The following is a 12,614-nucleotide window of genomic DNA, read 5'->3' as shown; positions in this document are numbered from 1 at the left end:
TCCCCTCAGTCATACAAATAATTAAAAAAACACAAAACACAGAACACTGTAGTCCACAACACAAACATCCCCACAGCGGCACCAAAGTTCCCCACTATGAGGGAAGGAACCAAAGTCCAGTCAACCTCATCACCGATATTCCCCAATGTTCAGCCGTGATCGGGGCCTCCCGAGCACCCCGTAGTCACCGCTACGGGCAGCCCGATGTTCAGGCCCTCTCGCCGGGAACGATGGAACCCCGACGTCGAAAGGGAGAACATCCTCAGCGGCCTGGACCTCAGAATCTGCCACCTTCCACCGGAGTCCGCGGCTCCCGATGTCCACAGGCCGCGCTGGGCGGAGTTGACCCCCGGCAAAGGGTCCCAGGACTCCGCAATGTTAAAGTCAGCACCGCCCGCGTTGGGAGCTCTGCACCCACAGCTCCGCGATGTTGGAGCAGCGGCCCAACAGCTCCGGAGCTCCAAGCGGCGATCCCAGGTAAGGACTCGCCCGTTCCGCGATGTTTCCAGTGCCTCGCCACCGCTGCTGAAGCTCTGGTCCAGTCCGGCAGGAAAGGCAGCGCCAATCCAGTTAGTAGGCCGCGAGGGGGGGGGTTGGGGGTGGGGGCGAGGCGCGACTCAGATAACAGTTGCATCCTCGTCAGGAAGTGACTGAAGGATGGTTCCCCCTTACCCTACCCGTTTCCCCCACATAAAATACTGGGGGGAAAAAAGAAGAAAACCCCCCCTCCCCCCAAAAAAACACACTTTAAACATAACAAGAAAACAAAAGACAACCACACTGTGGGCGGAGGCAGCTAGTAACAGTGCCACCGGATGTCCATCAAGCTGGAAAGGGTACAGAAAATATCCACTAGGATGCCACCATAACTTGAGGGTTGAGTTATATAGAGAGGCTGGGTCGGCTGGGACTATTTCCCCTGGAGTATACCTTGTGGAGGTATATATATTTATGTACGAATGCACCATTTCAAAGTATCTGATTCATAATTTGCTCTCAAGTATTATCTAATTCACTACTAAATAAACTAATTCATTCTGTTTCCTTCACTCTTAACAGGCAATGAACTACTGATAATTATTCTTGGATTAAAGAAGTTCTTCCTTTATCCTTCTGCTCAAAATTTAAGATTAGTTGTCTCTGCTGCTTGATGCATTTACTGATCAAAACATGTTTTGTTCATTGTAAACTGATCTCTAATACCTTCTCCAATACTCATTAGTAATCTAAACATTCTAATTTTCTGGTTAGCTCGTTCTCTGAATCTGAAAAAAAAAATTGTCTCAGTTCAATATTTCCATTATGGATGCGAATCCATAATGTATGTTTTGGCATTTGTTCTTAGCTGAGCAGGTAGCCAGCACTTTGGGCCCTAAATACTTTCTTACTTAGCAGATTGCCCATGTGATCTGCAGCTAACCAACCCAGCCAAAAAACATCAAAAAGATTCCCCTTCCCCATGCTGCCAGAATCTTTATTATGGTCTGTAAGTGTCAACAATCCTGTTTATTTGATATGCCACAAGTAATTATTTTGGTTTGGTGAGCATCTTATGAGAATTCCCATGAGAATTGGTTCATACTGCACAAAAGCAGAATTCAGAAGCAGTATATTTGTTTGGGGCATATCATTTATCAACATACCTCACTTACATTGAAGGCAGACTGAATCACAATGAGGCCTGAACTGAATGAATAGGTTGCTTCCCTTCTAATTAACTCAGTAAGTGAAATGGAACATAATTAATTAAAATACTCTAATGGTCTTTGTCTGACAATCAAAATGTGAAAAAAGGTCCCAATTCCCTCTAATAGTGAGTAATGTAACTTGAGTTCAGAAAGATGTTTCGAACAGTTCCTCAGAATGCTGGGATGTTGCACCAATCTATTATGTTAACCACAACCAAATATCCGATGTGTTCACGTGCTGCATGAACCTGTTTATGTTCTCGGGAACATTCTCATCAGATTGCCTGATGCTATGGACATGTTCGATCGATCTGATATCACAATTTCCTTTGTGGCCAAAAACCTTGGAAAGCATTTAGCAATCCAATGATTCCTTCCTTCCCCTTTCAATACAAGAGAGTCTGATCTCTCCAGCAAAGGTTTGATCATTACCTGTCTCAAGATTTGTGGTCCTGATCCACGAAAACAATTATCATGTACGTTTTTTACAAGATCAAAGAATTATATGTGGTAACAGTTATTAGTCAGGGCAGTAATCTATGCTGGGAAAATATACATCAATTATTTTTGTGTAATGTAAAATATTGACTCTGCTTCTTTCTTCAGAGATGTTGATTGACTTGCTAATTACTTCTGACATTTTCTATTTTTGCATTGCAACTTGGTCCAGGCATAGTTTAGTAACTGCTGAGTCTAGTCATGCAGTAGCAACGAAAATCCCATTAAACGTCCTAACCTGATTTTAAGAACGTGTAGCTACATGCAAGAGCGGAACTCGCTATCAAAACATGGAGGGGACCGGGGGACACAATTTGGAGGGGACCGGGGGCCACGCGCGCCTGCGCACACTCACACACACACACACGCGCGAGGCTTCGGAGGCTCAATCCAGCGCTAATTGCAGCTCAACTCTGCCCGTCTCACCGGGTTAACTACAGCCCTGTCTGGACTGACGGGACACCAGCGCTGCTTCTCCGTGCTGGTCATATTTCCCGCAAGTTCAGGAAGGGCTGTAGGCTCACCTGGCAGGACAGGCAGAGTTGAGCTGGGTTTAGCGCTGCTTCTCTGCGCTGACTGTGGGCCTGACTCCCGACCAAAGATCCTATAGTGGAAGGTCTTTGCTGCCTCTCTGGCCACCCGTGTGGGGGGGGGGGGGGCACTCAGGACAGCGCCGGAGACCCGGCCGGGATCGATCCTGGCTGTGGATGAGGCACAGGTCTGTGCCAAGTCTCCCTCCTCCAATCACCGCACTCTATCCTCAGTCCCACCCCCCCTCCCCCACTCCTCCCTCCTCCAATCATCGCGCTGAATGATCATGTCCCGCCCCCATTGCCTCGATCATCAGTCCCACCCCCACAGCCTCGCGGAAAGCAGAGATTTCACTGGGTTTTAAAATCCAGATTACAAAAACTTTGGGGGGATGTCCCCCACATCTCAAAACATGGGGGGGAGCCTGGCCCCCCTGGGTTTTCCGCCCCTGGCTACTTGGCTGCCTCATATAAACAACTGATTGTGTTGGGAAATAATCCACTTCATGTTTCAAATAGCTAATCATATGTTGCTAAAATTAACATGGAACACAGACCAGATGTCCAATGAAACTAAACACCAATAATTGAAAAGCCTTAATCTACCTTGATATTGTCCTTATAAACTTTGTATACATTCTCCAGCCCTATTATGTTATAAATGGAATGGTGAGGCGACATGAGCCAAATATGATTGTGAAGGCAGAAACATTGGCCTAGAAATTCATCAGTGCCGGCAGAGATATTAAATGAACACTGTGCATTGGTCCCCTCACTGTCAAAGTCAATAGAATCCGAGACCAGTACTGAATCAGTCTTGTATGAGGCAACACAAGGCCTTTAGTTCACCTCCTGCATCAGTTTGAAATATGCAACGATAAGTCAGATAATGCCAGGTTACGGACAGCTTAGCAGTATGTGGCCCAGCGAGTGGGTTAGACAATTGTGGATTGGAAGGCGGAGGTCAAGGTCAAGCTGAGCTATAATATGGAGGGAGGAACACCAGATGCTGGTTTAAACCGAAGATAGACGGTCTGAAGAAGGGTCTCGACCTGAAACGTCACCCATTCCTTCTCTCCAGAGATGCTGTCTGTCCCGATGAGTTATTCCAGCATTTTGTGCCTATCAAGGTTAGCTATAGACAGTGTTGGGAGTTTTGGGAGGCATGTGGGTGGGTAGTATCCTATGATTGGCTAGATCCAGGAATCAATGATTTGGGAAGGTCCTGTTTGTTGGCCGTGGGTGGTTTTGATGTTGATGTTATATCTTTACAAGTGTAAGGCTGAAAGTGAATGTGATCAGTGATCAGCAGTGATTTGGAGATCATGCTCAGATCTCAATATTTCTACCTTACATAATGCAAAGTAGCTGAGTCAAATTTACAAAACCTTTATAAAACAAAGGAACTTGCAGAGGCAGCACAGAGACACCACATGCCTACTGCTGCACAAGGAAACTAGTTCAGTCCAATTATAGAGGGGAAAGCTGGAATCCTTTAAAAGAACACATATCCAATATTAAATAAGTCTCATATATCACAGAGAATGGGGAGTCTCAGTTCAGACAAGGATTGTGAGTTTGCTATGAGGGTTAGAAGTCGCTACTGTGGTGGTCGAAGGGCACAAAGAGGAACTAGGTCAGGGGTGGGGCTTCTGCGGCCTTCTAGGACATTAAGTGCCGCCTTTTGAATGAATCCAAATTTTGTAGAACAAATCCTTTTATTTTTATTAATATGTTTTTGTTTGTCTTTTATTATTTTTATTTTAATCTTAAAATGAACGTATTTAAAATACCAATGAGTAAAAGAAGATTCACCAAAATAATCCTCCCCTGCACGAAAAATGCTTTCTTGCTTTTCAACCACTTATTGCTGCGAGTGTACATTCTCCTACCTAACCCAAATCAAGATGCCCTTAAGGTCACAAATGACAGATACCCATCTAGAAGATCAGCTGAAACTGCGTACCTCCGTGTTGCAACCAAATATTCAAATGCTTTCCCACAAAATGCAGTCACAACAAAGTCATTAAAAGGTTAGTTAACTTTAGAATGAAGAAACCTTTTTCATTTTCTTGAAGTTAGTACATAGTAGTTAGATTTTTACAAAATAATGTACATTTTGAAGTATATCTAATTGAGGTTTCTTGGATGCGGCCTTATTAGATTACAGCTAACAATGCAGCATTCCAACATGAAATGGTTCCCCACCCCTGAACTAGATAAACCAATGACTGGAGACTTACTAATTGCTCATGAAAGTCTAATGTTTTCTTCAACATTCTAGTAATGTGTGCCCATCCCTGGACAATCTCACGAAAAAAAATATTAGAGGATAATATAAAAGCTTGATATCAATGCTTCATCAACCCTAACCTTTTATAGAAGCTATATGTGATCATTAGAGGTTATTGGCAGGAGAGGTGGGTTATTTTTGTCATCTATTTTGGTGAACAGAATGGAAAGCGGCTTCAGTTTGAATTTATTCTGTATGTGAATATTTGGCACAATTCTTGTCATGCTCTGTCCTTTGTGTCTTTCTGAGATGCAACTTCTCATTTAATAAATTTTCTGTCCTTTGTCATAATATTTGTCTAGCAGATGCAAGAGGATTCTTCTCCAAGTACAACATACATTTAGAACAGAAAGTAAATTATCAAAGGTCATTTGCAGGAAGAAATGACTGTTACTTAATTGTTTAAGCTAAGTGTTTTAAAGAAAGCCAGCCAGCTCAAATACAATTTATTTGTGAAGTGGATTAAACCACAATGAAAAATCAGGCTTAAACAGATAATCCTCCCAGGGGAGGAAGAAGGTTAACTGAGCCACGCTAATTATAAGGACAAAACCTTACATGTTCTTGAAATATTGATAACCACAAGCTCAGAGTATCTACAGTAACTTATTCAACAGACAGGCTATCCCTTAACTTGTCAGCTGTCTAAGGGGTTTACTCCAAGAATAATCGTCAATTTACACAATTCACTGACATCAATCTCTATTACTTTGTGCTAAATTACAGAAATACATTGAATGATATTACTGGAATAACAACAAAAGTTATAGAGCATTGAGCCCGAGCCGTAAGTATGAATCCTACTGCAGCAGCTGAGGTATTTAAATTCAAATAATTAATTCAATCTTTAACTTGAGCAAGTCTCAGGAATGGCGTTCATGAAACTACTCGGTAACAAACCAGATGTTTTTGTCATAATAAACATCCGGTTCATTAATGTTCTCCACGACGGAAATCTGCTATCCATATCCAATCTGGCCCGTTCACAACTGCAGATCTATCAACACGGTTGACTCTTAGCAGCCTCCTCACATCAGAAAAAATGGGTGATGGACAATACCCAAGTTGCTCGTATTGCAGTGGGTGTGAGCCATAGGGAGAGGTTGAGGAGGCTGGGTCTCTATTCCAAGGAGCGCAGGAGGATGAGGGGAGATCTGATAGAGGTATACAAAATCATGAGATTAATAGATTGGGTAGATGCACAGAGTCTTTTGCCCGGAGTAAGGGAATCGAGGACCAGATGGCATAGGTTCAAGGTGAAGGGGAAAAGATTTAATAGGAATCCGAGGGGTAACTTTTTCACACAAAGGGTGGTGGGTGTATGGAACAAGTTGCCAGAGGAGGTAGTTGAGGTTGGGACTATCCCATCGTTTAAGAAACAATTAGACAGATACATGGATAGGACAGGTTTGGAGGGATATGGACCAAGCGCAGGCAAGTAGGACTAGTGTAGCTGGGACATTGTTGGCCGGTGTCGGCGAGTTGGGCCGAAAGGCCTGTTTCCACACTGTATCACTCTATGACTCTAAGTCAATACTCGATGAACTCCATTACAATTATTTTTACATATGATTTTTTTGTATGATCATATGTTAAGGATAATTGTGATTTTTGTGGTTAATACAATACAATACAATACAATTCAATTTATTGTCATTTGGACCCCTTGAGGTCCAAACGAAATGTCGTTTCTGCAGCCATACATTACAAAACAAAAAGACCCGAGACACAACACAGTTTACACAAACATCCATCACATCGTTGTGATGGAAGGCAAAAAAAACTTCTCTCTCCACTGCACTCTCCCCCCCGATGTCAGTCAGAGTCAAAGTCAAAGCCCCCGGCTGGCGATGGCGATTGTCCCGCGGCCATTAAAGCCACGCCGGGTGATGCAAGGTCGCGCACCGGGTCTTGGTGTTAGAGCCCCCGGCGTGCGCTCGCAAAGTCCCGCGGCCATTCCAAGCCGCGCGGGGCGATGGTGTAAGGCCCCGCTCAGGTGCTCTTCAACCCCGCAACTCCGGCGGGAGAAGTCGCTGTTGCAGAAGCCCCGAAAAGCGGTCACCCAACAGGGACCCGTGGGCTCCCGGCGCCGCCGTCCGCCAAACCCGCAGTTGCAGCCTCCGAAACTCCGGAGGTCGGGTGGCAGCAGCGATCCACCACAGCTCCACCAGCTCCAGACTCGGCCAGCCCCGTGACGGTGAGTAGTCGGCAGCTCCGCAGCTGGAACCCTAGGTCGTTCCTGTTGGAGGCCGCTCCACGTTGCAGCCCCAACGACAACGGAGACCCGACAAAGAAAAGGTCGGGTCTCCCGTGCAGAGGAAAGATTTTAAAGTTACCCCCTCCCCCCCACCCCCCCACACACATACCCCACCAAAACAAATAACAAAAACTACATAAAAACAAGACAAAAAATAATAAAACACAGACGGACTGCAGAGGCCGCTGCTGACGAGAGTCGCGCCACCCACCGAATAAACAGTTGCTGAATAATTCCTTGTTTTCTAATTTCAACTTTGATTCAGTGATGCATAGTTCATTCAGTGATTTATGACTATCTGAGATTTGGTGAAGTAAACATAAATTTGACCTGAATTAAATGATACAAGACTGTTGGTGGACCAAGCGTGGGCATCAACTCCTCCTTGTCTTAAACAGGGCAATAAATCCCAAATGTTTCAGAAATGATGATCAATGGAGAAAGGGTTAAAAATCTATTTGACTGCTGGATATATTTATTGGAATGCCAAAGTCTACTTTTCTACATCAAATTGGCAAAAAATCTGTGCCATGCAATGCAATGCAAAAAGATCATGTCAATTTGTAAATCCAGCTTTAATATCAGATTGGCTGTTGATGGAGCACAGAAAACAAGAGAATTGTTGGGGGGAAAAACAAGGAAAAATTGTTGACCGCTAAAGCAAAATTCTCTGGATCTTGGACATTGGCAATAAACACAAAATGTTGATCAGATCAGCGAGCAACTGTGCTGAGAAAGTCAGAATTATCATTTCGTGTGAATAATCTTTAATCAGAATTATTTTCTTTCCCTTCCTTCCTAACTCCATTCCTGCACTTTGTGGTGTCAATTCACATTTCAGCCTGTTGAAAGGTCATTGATCTGAATGTTAATTCTGCTGCTTCCCAACCCTGACACCGCAAGAAGTAATAATAGAATCACAAAAATCTTATCTTGGGTATTCCTGCTCAATGTACAAATTGGTATGTAGGAGCAAAAGGGTTAAGAAATAACTCTGGTTCAAAGTATTATATTCAATGTCATGGAATGAGACTGGTGTTTAGCTCGCATTGTTTCAAGGATATTAATAATCAAAGCTAATTTGAGAAACTGCATATAAAATCCAGAATGGCCAAGGAGGATGTTTTTTTTTCCCTGAAAGATCCTGGTCATTCTATTGCCAGTTACACTATAATCAGCAAACTTATTGAACTCGGTTTAATGGTTTACCAGAGCGAAATTTCATCTCACAGTGTCTTCTTCCATTATAGTGTGAACAGTATCACACACTGCACTGTAATAGAAAGCTATGACCTCCAGAAAATGTTATTGTGAATACAAAAGTCAGCTTTGAAAAATTTATACTAACATCATGATAGTTCCTGGTTCTCCGATCACCTCTATCTGGAGTTAATGAAATTGCAAGATAAAATGCAACAACAGAACAATTCCAATTACTCATACCGTCGAGAATTCGCTTCAGAGGACTCATTGTAGGATAAATTCCAAAGGTCAGTCATTTCTAGACGAGAATATTTGTAGGCCTTCCATGCTAGTGGAGAAAGCCAATTCAGGGTCATAAAAGAGAAGAGGCCTGAATTATCAATTGGGTGCTTGTGCCTGAAAGAAAAATGCAACGTTTAAGCAGACATCATCTGTAAATTTCTTAATTTGACAATACTAGTATTTATGTATATAAGCCACAGTAGATAAATAAAGTTTTTTATTCGGGATTATTAATACCATGCATAATGTGCATAATATAAACAATTATTAATAAATATGAACTCAGGCAACACACAAAATCATATCATACACACATAGTACAAGGTAGTGAAAAGAAAAAAAGATGGTGCAAAGACAAGAGCAAGACATTAGTGTAAACACAATTAGAACACGTCCATGGTAGTGCAAGAGGTGGCATGTTCCGTTGCTGAGGTGGGATTAATTCTGCTGAATTGAAATAAGAACATTGACTATCAAACACAGTATTTTTAAATAAACCCTGACGTTATACCTAAAAGCTAATAACATAAACCAATCGAAACAATTTTATGCACCCTGTGTCAGTAACAAGATACCTCCACTGCCTGCTTCTCCATCTCCGTTATAAACGGCATCTTCGGCCTGGATCAGCCTCAGCGCAGAGGGAGTACAAGGAGGGAAGAGACAGAGACTAAGACTTTTGCCTCCATCACAGTGAGGAGGTGTTTGGTGAACTCACTATGGTGGATGTTAATTTGTGTTTATTATATGTTGTGTTATTTATCATTATATGTATGACTGCAGGCAATGAAATTTCGTTCAGACCGAAAGGTCTGAATGACAATAAAGGAATCTAATCTAAAGTGTGAAAGGATTTCTTAATTTTGAGACTATTTGAACAGCCTCCTCCTCAACAGTAAATTGACAGATTCTCCACACAACACTCTGGATTTCATTAATCCAGACTTCTCCTTGTTTCAGTTATTAAGTTCATTTACACTGAAAGAACTATTGGATGCAACTCATCTTATGCAAGATCCATTTCAGTACCAGAGTATCCATTGCCATCTCTGGGACATCATATGTAGTGGTATCATATGAAAATGCAAGCTGCAACTGTTGAACTAAGGATATAGAAAGCTGGAGAACTCTGTTGACATAAAATAAAAGCAGACATTCCCTGGGGTAAAGGAATAATCGGTCTTTCCAATGTCGAATTACCGATAAAACTGACAAAACATCTTTAAAGTTTCACATTTATACTACCATCAATAGAAGTTGAATCAATGACATTTTGTTTTGTGATAAATCTTGGGCAGGGTGGGAAGTGCATCTATCTATCTATATATAACTAAAACTCTGATCTTGTTATCTTGCAGTTTGGCGGTCATTCTATTTGCGCAAAAACAGTTTGCGATAGCGCTATGATTTTCGCCGGTTCACTAACCATTCTCCTGCGCTGCGATTGCACCAAGTTTTGTTCCGATCGGTTGAATGTCTTAAAAGTTAGTGAGGTTTAAAAATCTTTAAAACCGTGCGTGCGCAGATCGATCTCTTCTCCTGCCTTCCACGCCACGTGAATTAGTCTCTTCCCCTGTCAGTCCCCGGGACGGTCTGCCCCTTCCTGCGCCATAGCGTCTTTAGTGGAGCTGAGGATGGCCGGCGGAGGTTTCCAACTGGACTTTCGGAGGGACCCGAAGCAGCCCAGCCCAGCCCTGAGCAGCCCAGCCCCAAGCAGCAGCCCAGCCCCAAGCAGCAGCCCAGCATCGGAGACCCGACCCAGCCCAGTCCAGTGTGGGAGACCCAGCCCAGCGTCTGAGACCCAGGCCAGATTCAGAGACCCAGCCCAGCCCAGCCCAGCCCAGCCCGGAGTTGGAGTTGGAATTGGAGATGTCGCCAAACGGAAAGCAGAGACTATGATTCCGGCGGAAGAAGACGACCAGCGGCCAGCGCCCATTGTGAGTCCTCATTGCACAGCCAATTCCAGCCACTACCCCTCTGGTCCCCCTCGATGGCTCCTCCCCCAACACACCCCACCCCCACACACCGCCCCACACACCCCACCGCCCACACCGCCCCAGCCCCCACAATCCCCCTCCCCAAAAGCACCTATCCCCCACACACACACCGCCCCCCACCCCCACACCCCGCCACCCACATACCCCACTGCCCACACCCCCCGACCCCTACAACTCCCCCTCCCCCACAATCCCCCCCTCCCCACAACCCCCCCACCACACAACCCCCCTGCCCTCGCAACCGCCCCCGCCCCACAACCCTCGATCCCGCAACCCCCCGGCCCCAACCCCCCCCCCATGCTCTCACCCCCCCCCCCGCCCCCACAACACCCTGCCCCCACACACCCCCACTCACAAACCCCTCCCCTCTACAACCCCTCCACCCGCACACACTTCCTCCCCGCAACCCCCCCCCACGCTCACACCCCCCCAAAAACACACTGCCCCCCCACACACACACACACCCCTCCCACATACACACCCTCTCCCAACCCCCCCCCCCACATCCCTGCTCCCGCCCCCAAACACCTCCCACCAACAAACACACCTCTCCCACACTCCACACCCCGCCACACATCCCCCCACACGGTCCCTCCGCCCACACCACCCTCAACCCCCATCCTACATCTCCCCATCCACACACACCCCATCTCCTTTCCCACACCCCCCCCCCCCCCGCCGCACACCCCACTTCCCACCCCCCTCCCCTCCTCCCCTCCCACACATGAAGAGGAGGGGGAGGGAGTGCTCGGGATGAGGGGAAATTAGCCACGCCTGCGCAGTTAGGGGCTATGGGTGAGTGGTGGAATATAGTGTTGGAGGAACGGGTGAGTGGCGGAATATTGCATTGGGGAATGGGTTGCGTTGTGGGACAGGCCTCAACTGGTCCCACTTAGTCCAGTATACTTATAAAACTCTCATCTTGTCCTCTTCCGGTTTGCGTTGTTTTGAAATTTGCGCAAAACGGTATCCGATAGCGCTACGATTTCTCGCCACCTTACTCGCCATTCTCCTGTGCTGCAAGTGCATCAAATTTTGTACCGATCGGTGAAATATTACAAAAGTTATTGGTCTTCTCTCCTGTCATTCGTCGGGATGGCAACGCCCCTTCTGCCACCCGCTGTCAATCACTGGTGGCCAGAATAAAGCTGAAGGAGCGGAGTGAGTAGAGTGTGGGCGGGGGCTGTGTTCAGGGGTGGGGGCTGTGCTCATGGGCGGCCAGGGGCTGTGTTCGCGGGCGGGCAGCGGCTGTGTTCCGCAAGCGGGGCTTTTTCCGCGGGCGGTGGCGGAGACCACCACGACGAGCCGGGAGCCGCTGATTGCGACAGCAGCTGGGGACAGGAGCCGCTGAGTGAGTCCAGAACTGGGACCTGGTACCGGTGAGTGCGGTCGGAGCCGGGAGCGGCTGAGCCCACATACCCCCTGTCCCCACTCCCCCCCACCACACATACCCCTCCCCCACTCCCACATACACCCCCTCCCCTACCCCTACACTCCGCCCTCCCCCCCACACACCCCCTCTCTCCCCCCACTCCCCCTCTCCCTCCCCCCCTCTCTCCACCCTCCCCCCTCTCCCCTCACCTTCTCCCACTCCCTCCCCCACTACTCCTCTCCCTCCTCCCTCCCCCGTCTCCACCTCCCTCCCCCTCCCCCTCCCCCTCCCTCCTCTCCCCTTCCCTCCTCTCCCCTTCCCTCCACCTCTCCCCCTCTCCATCTCCCCCTCTCCTGCCCCCTATCCCCCTCTCCTCCCCCTCTCTCCCCGCCACTCCTCTTGTCTCCTCTCCCCCCTCCCCCCCCTCTCCATCCCCCATCTACCCTCCCTATCCACCCCCTCTCCTCCCCTCCCTCCACCCCTCTCCCTCTCTC

At 46.7% G+C, this 12,614-nt stretch overlaps 1 protein-coding gene across 2 annotated transcripts in view; it reads right to left on the bottom strand.

Moving 5' to 3' along the window:
* Positions 1–12,614, bottom strand: part of LOC116979066 (multidrug resistance-associated protein 5-like) — a 106,521-nt gene that overhangs the window by 79,760 nt on the left and 14,147 nt on the right. For both annotated transcript variants that reach the window (XM_033030507.1, XM_033030508.1), the window contains exon 4: positions 8,710–8,865. In XM_033030507.1, the coding sequence (XP_032886398.1) occupies positions 8,710–8,865 (156 nt within the window). The remainder of the gene's footprint in view (positions 1–8,709; positions 8,866–12,614) is intronic.

The sequence above is a fragment of the Amblyraja radiata genome, chromosome 12 (assembly GCF_010909765.2).
Source record: "Amblyraja radiata isolate CabotCenter1 chromosome 12, sAmbRad1.1.pri, whole genome shotgun sequence".
Lineage (NCBI taxonomy): Eukaryota > Metazoa > Chordata > Chondrichthyes > Rajiformes > Rajidae > Amblyraja > Amblyraja radiata.
This window is presented reverse-complemented; position numbering and strand designations above follow the sequence as displayed.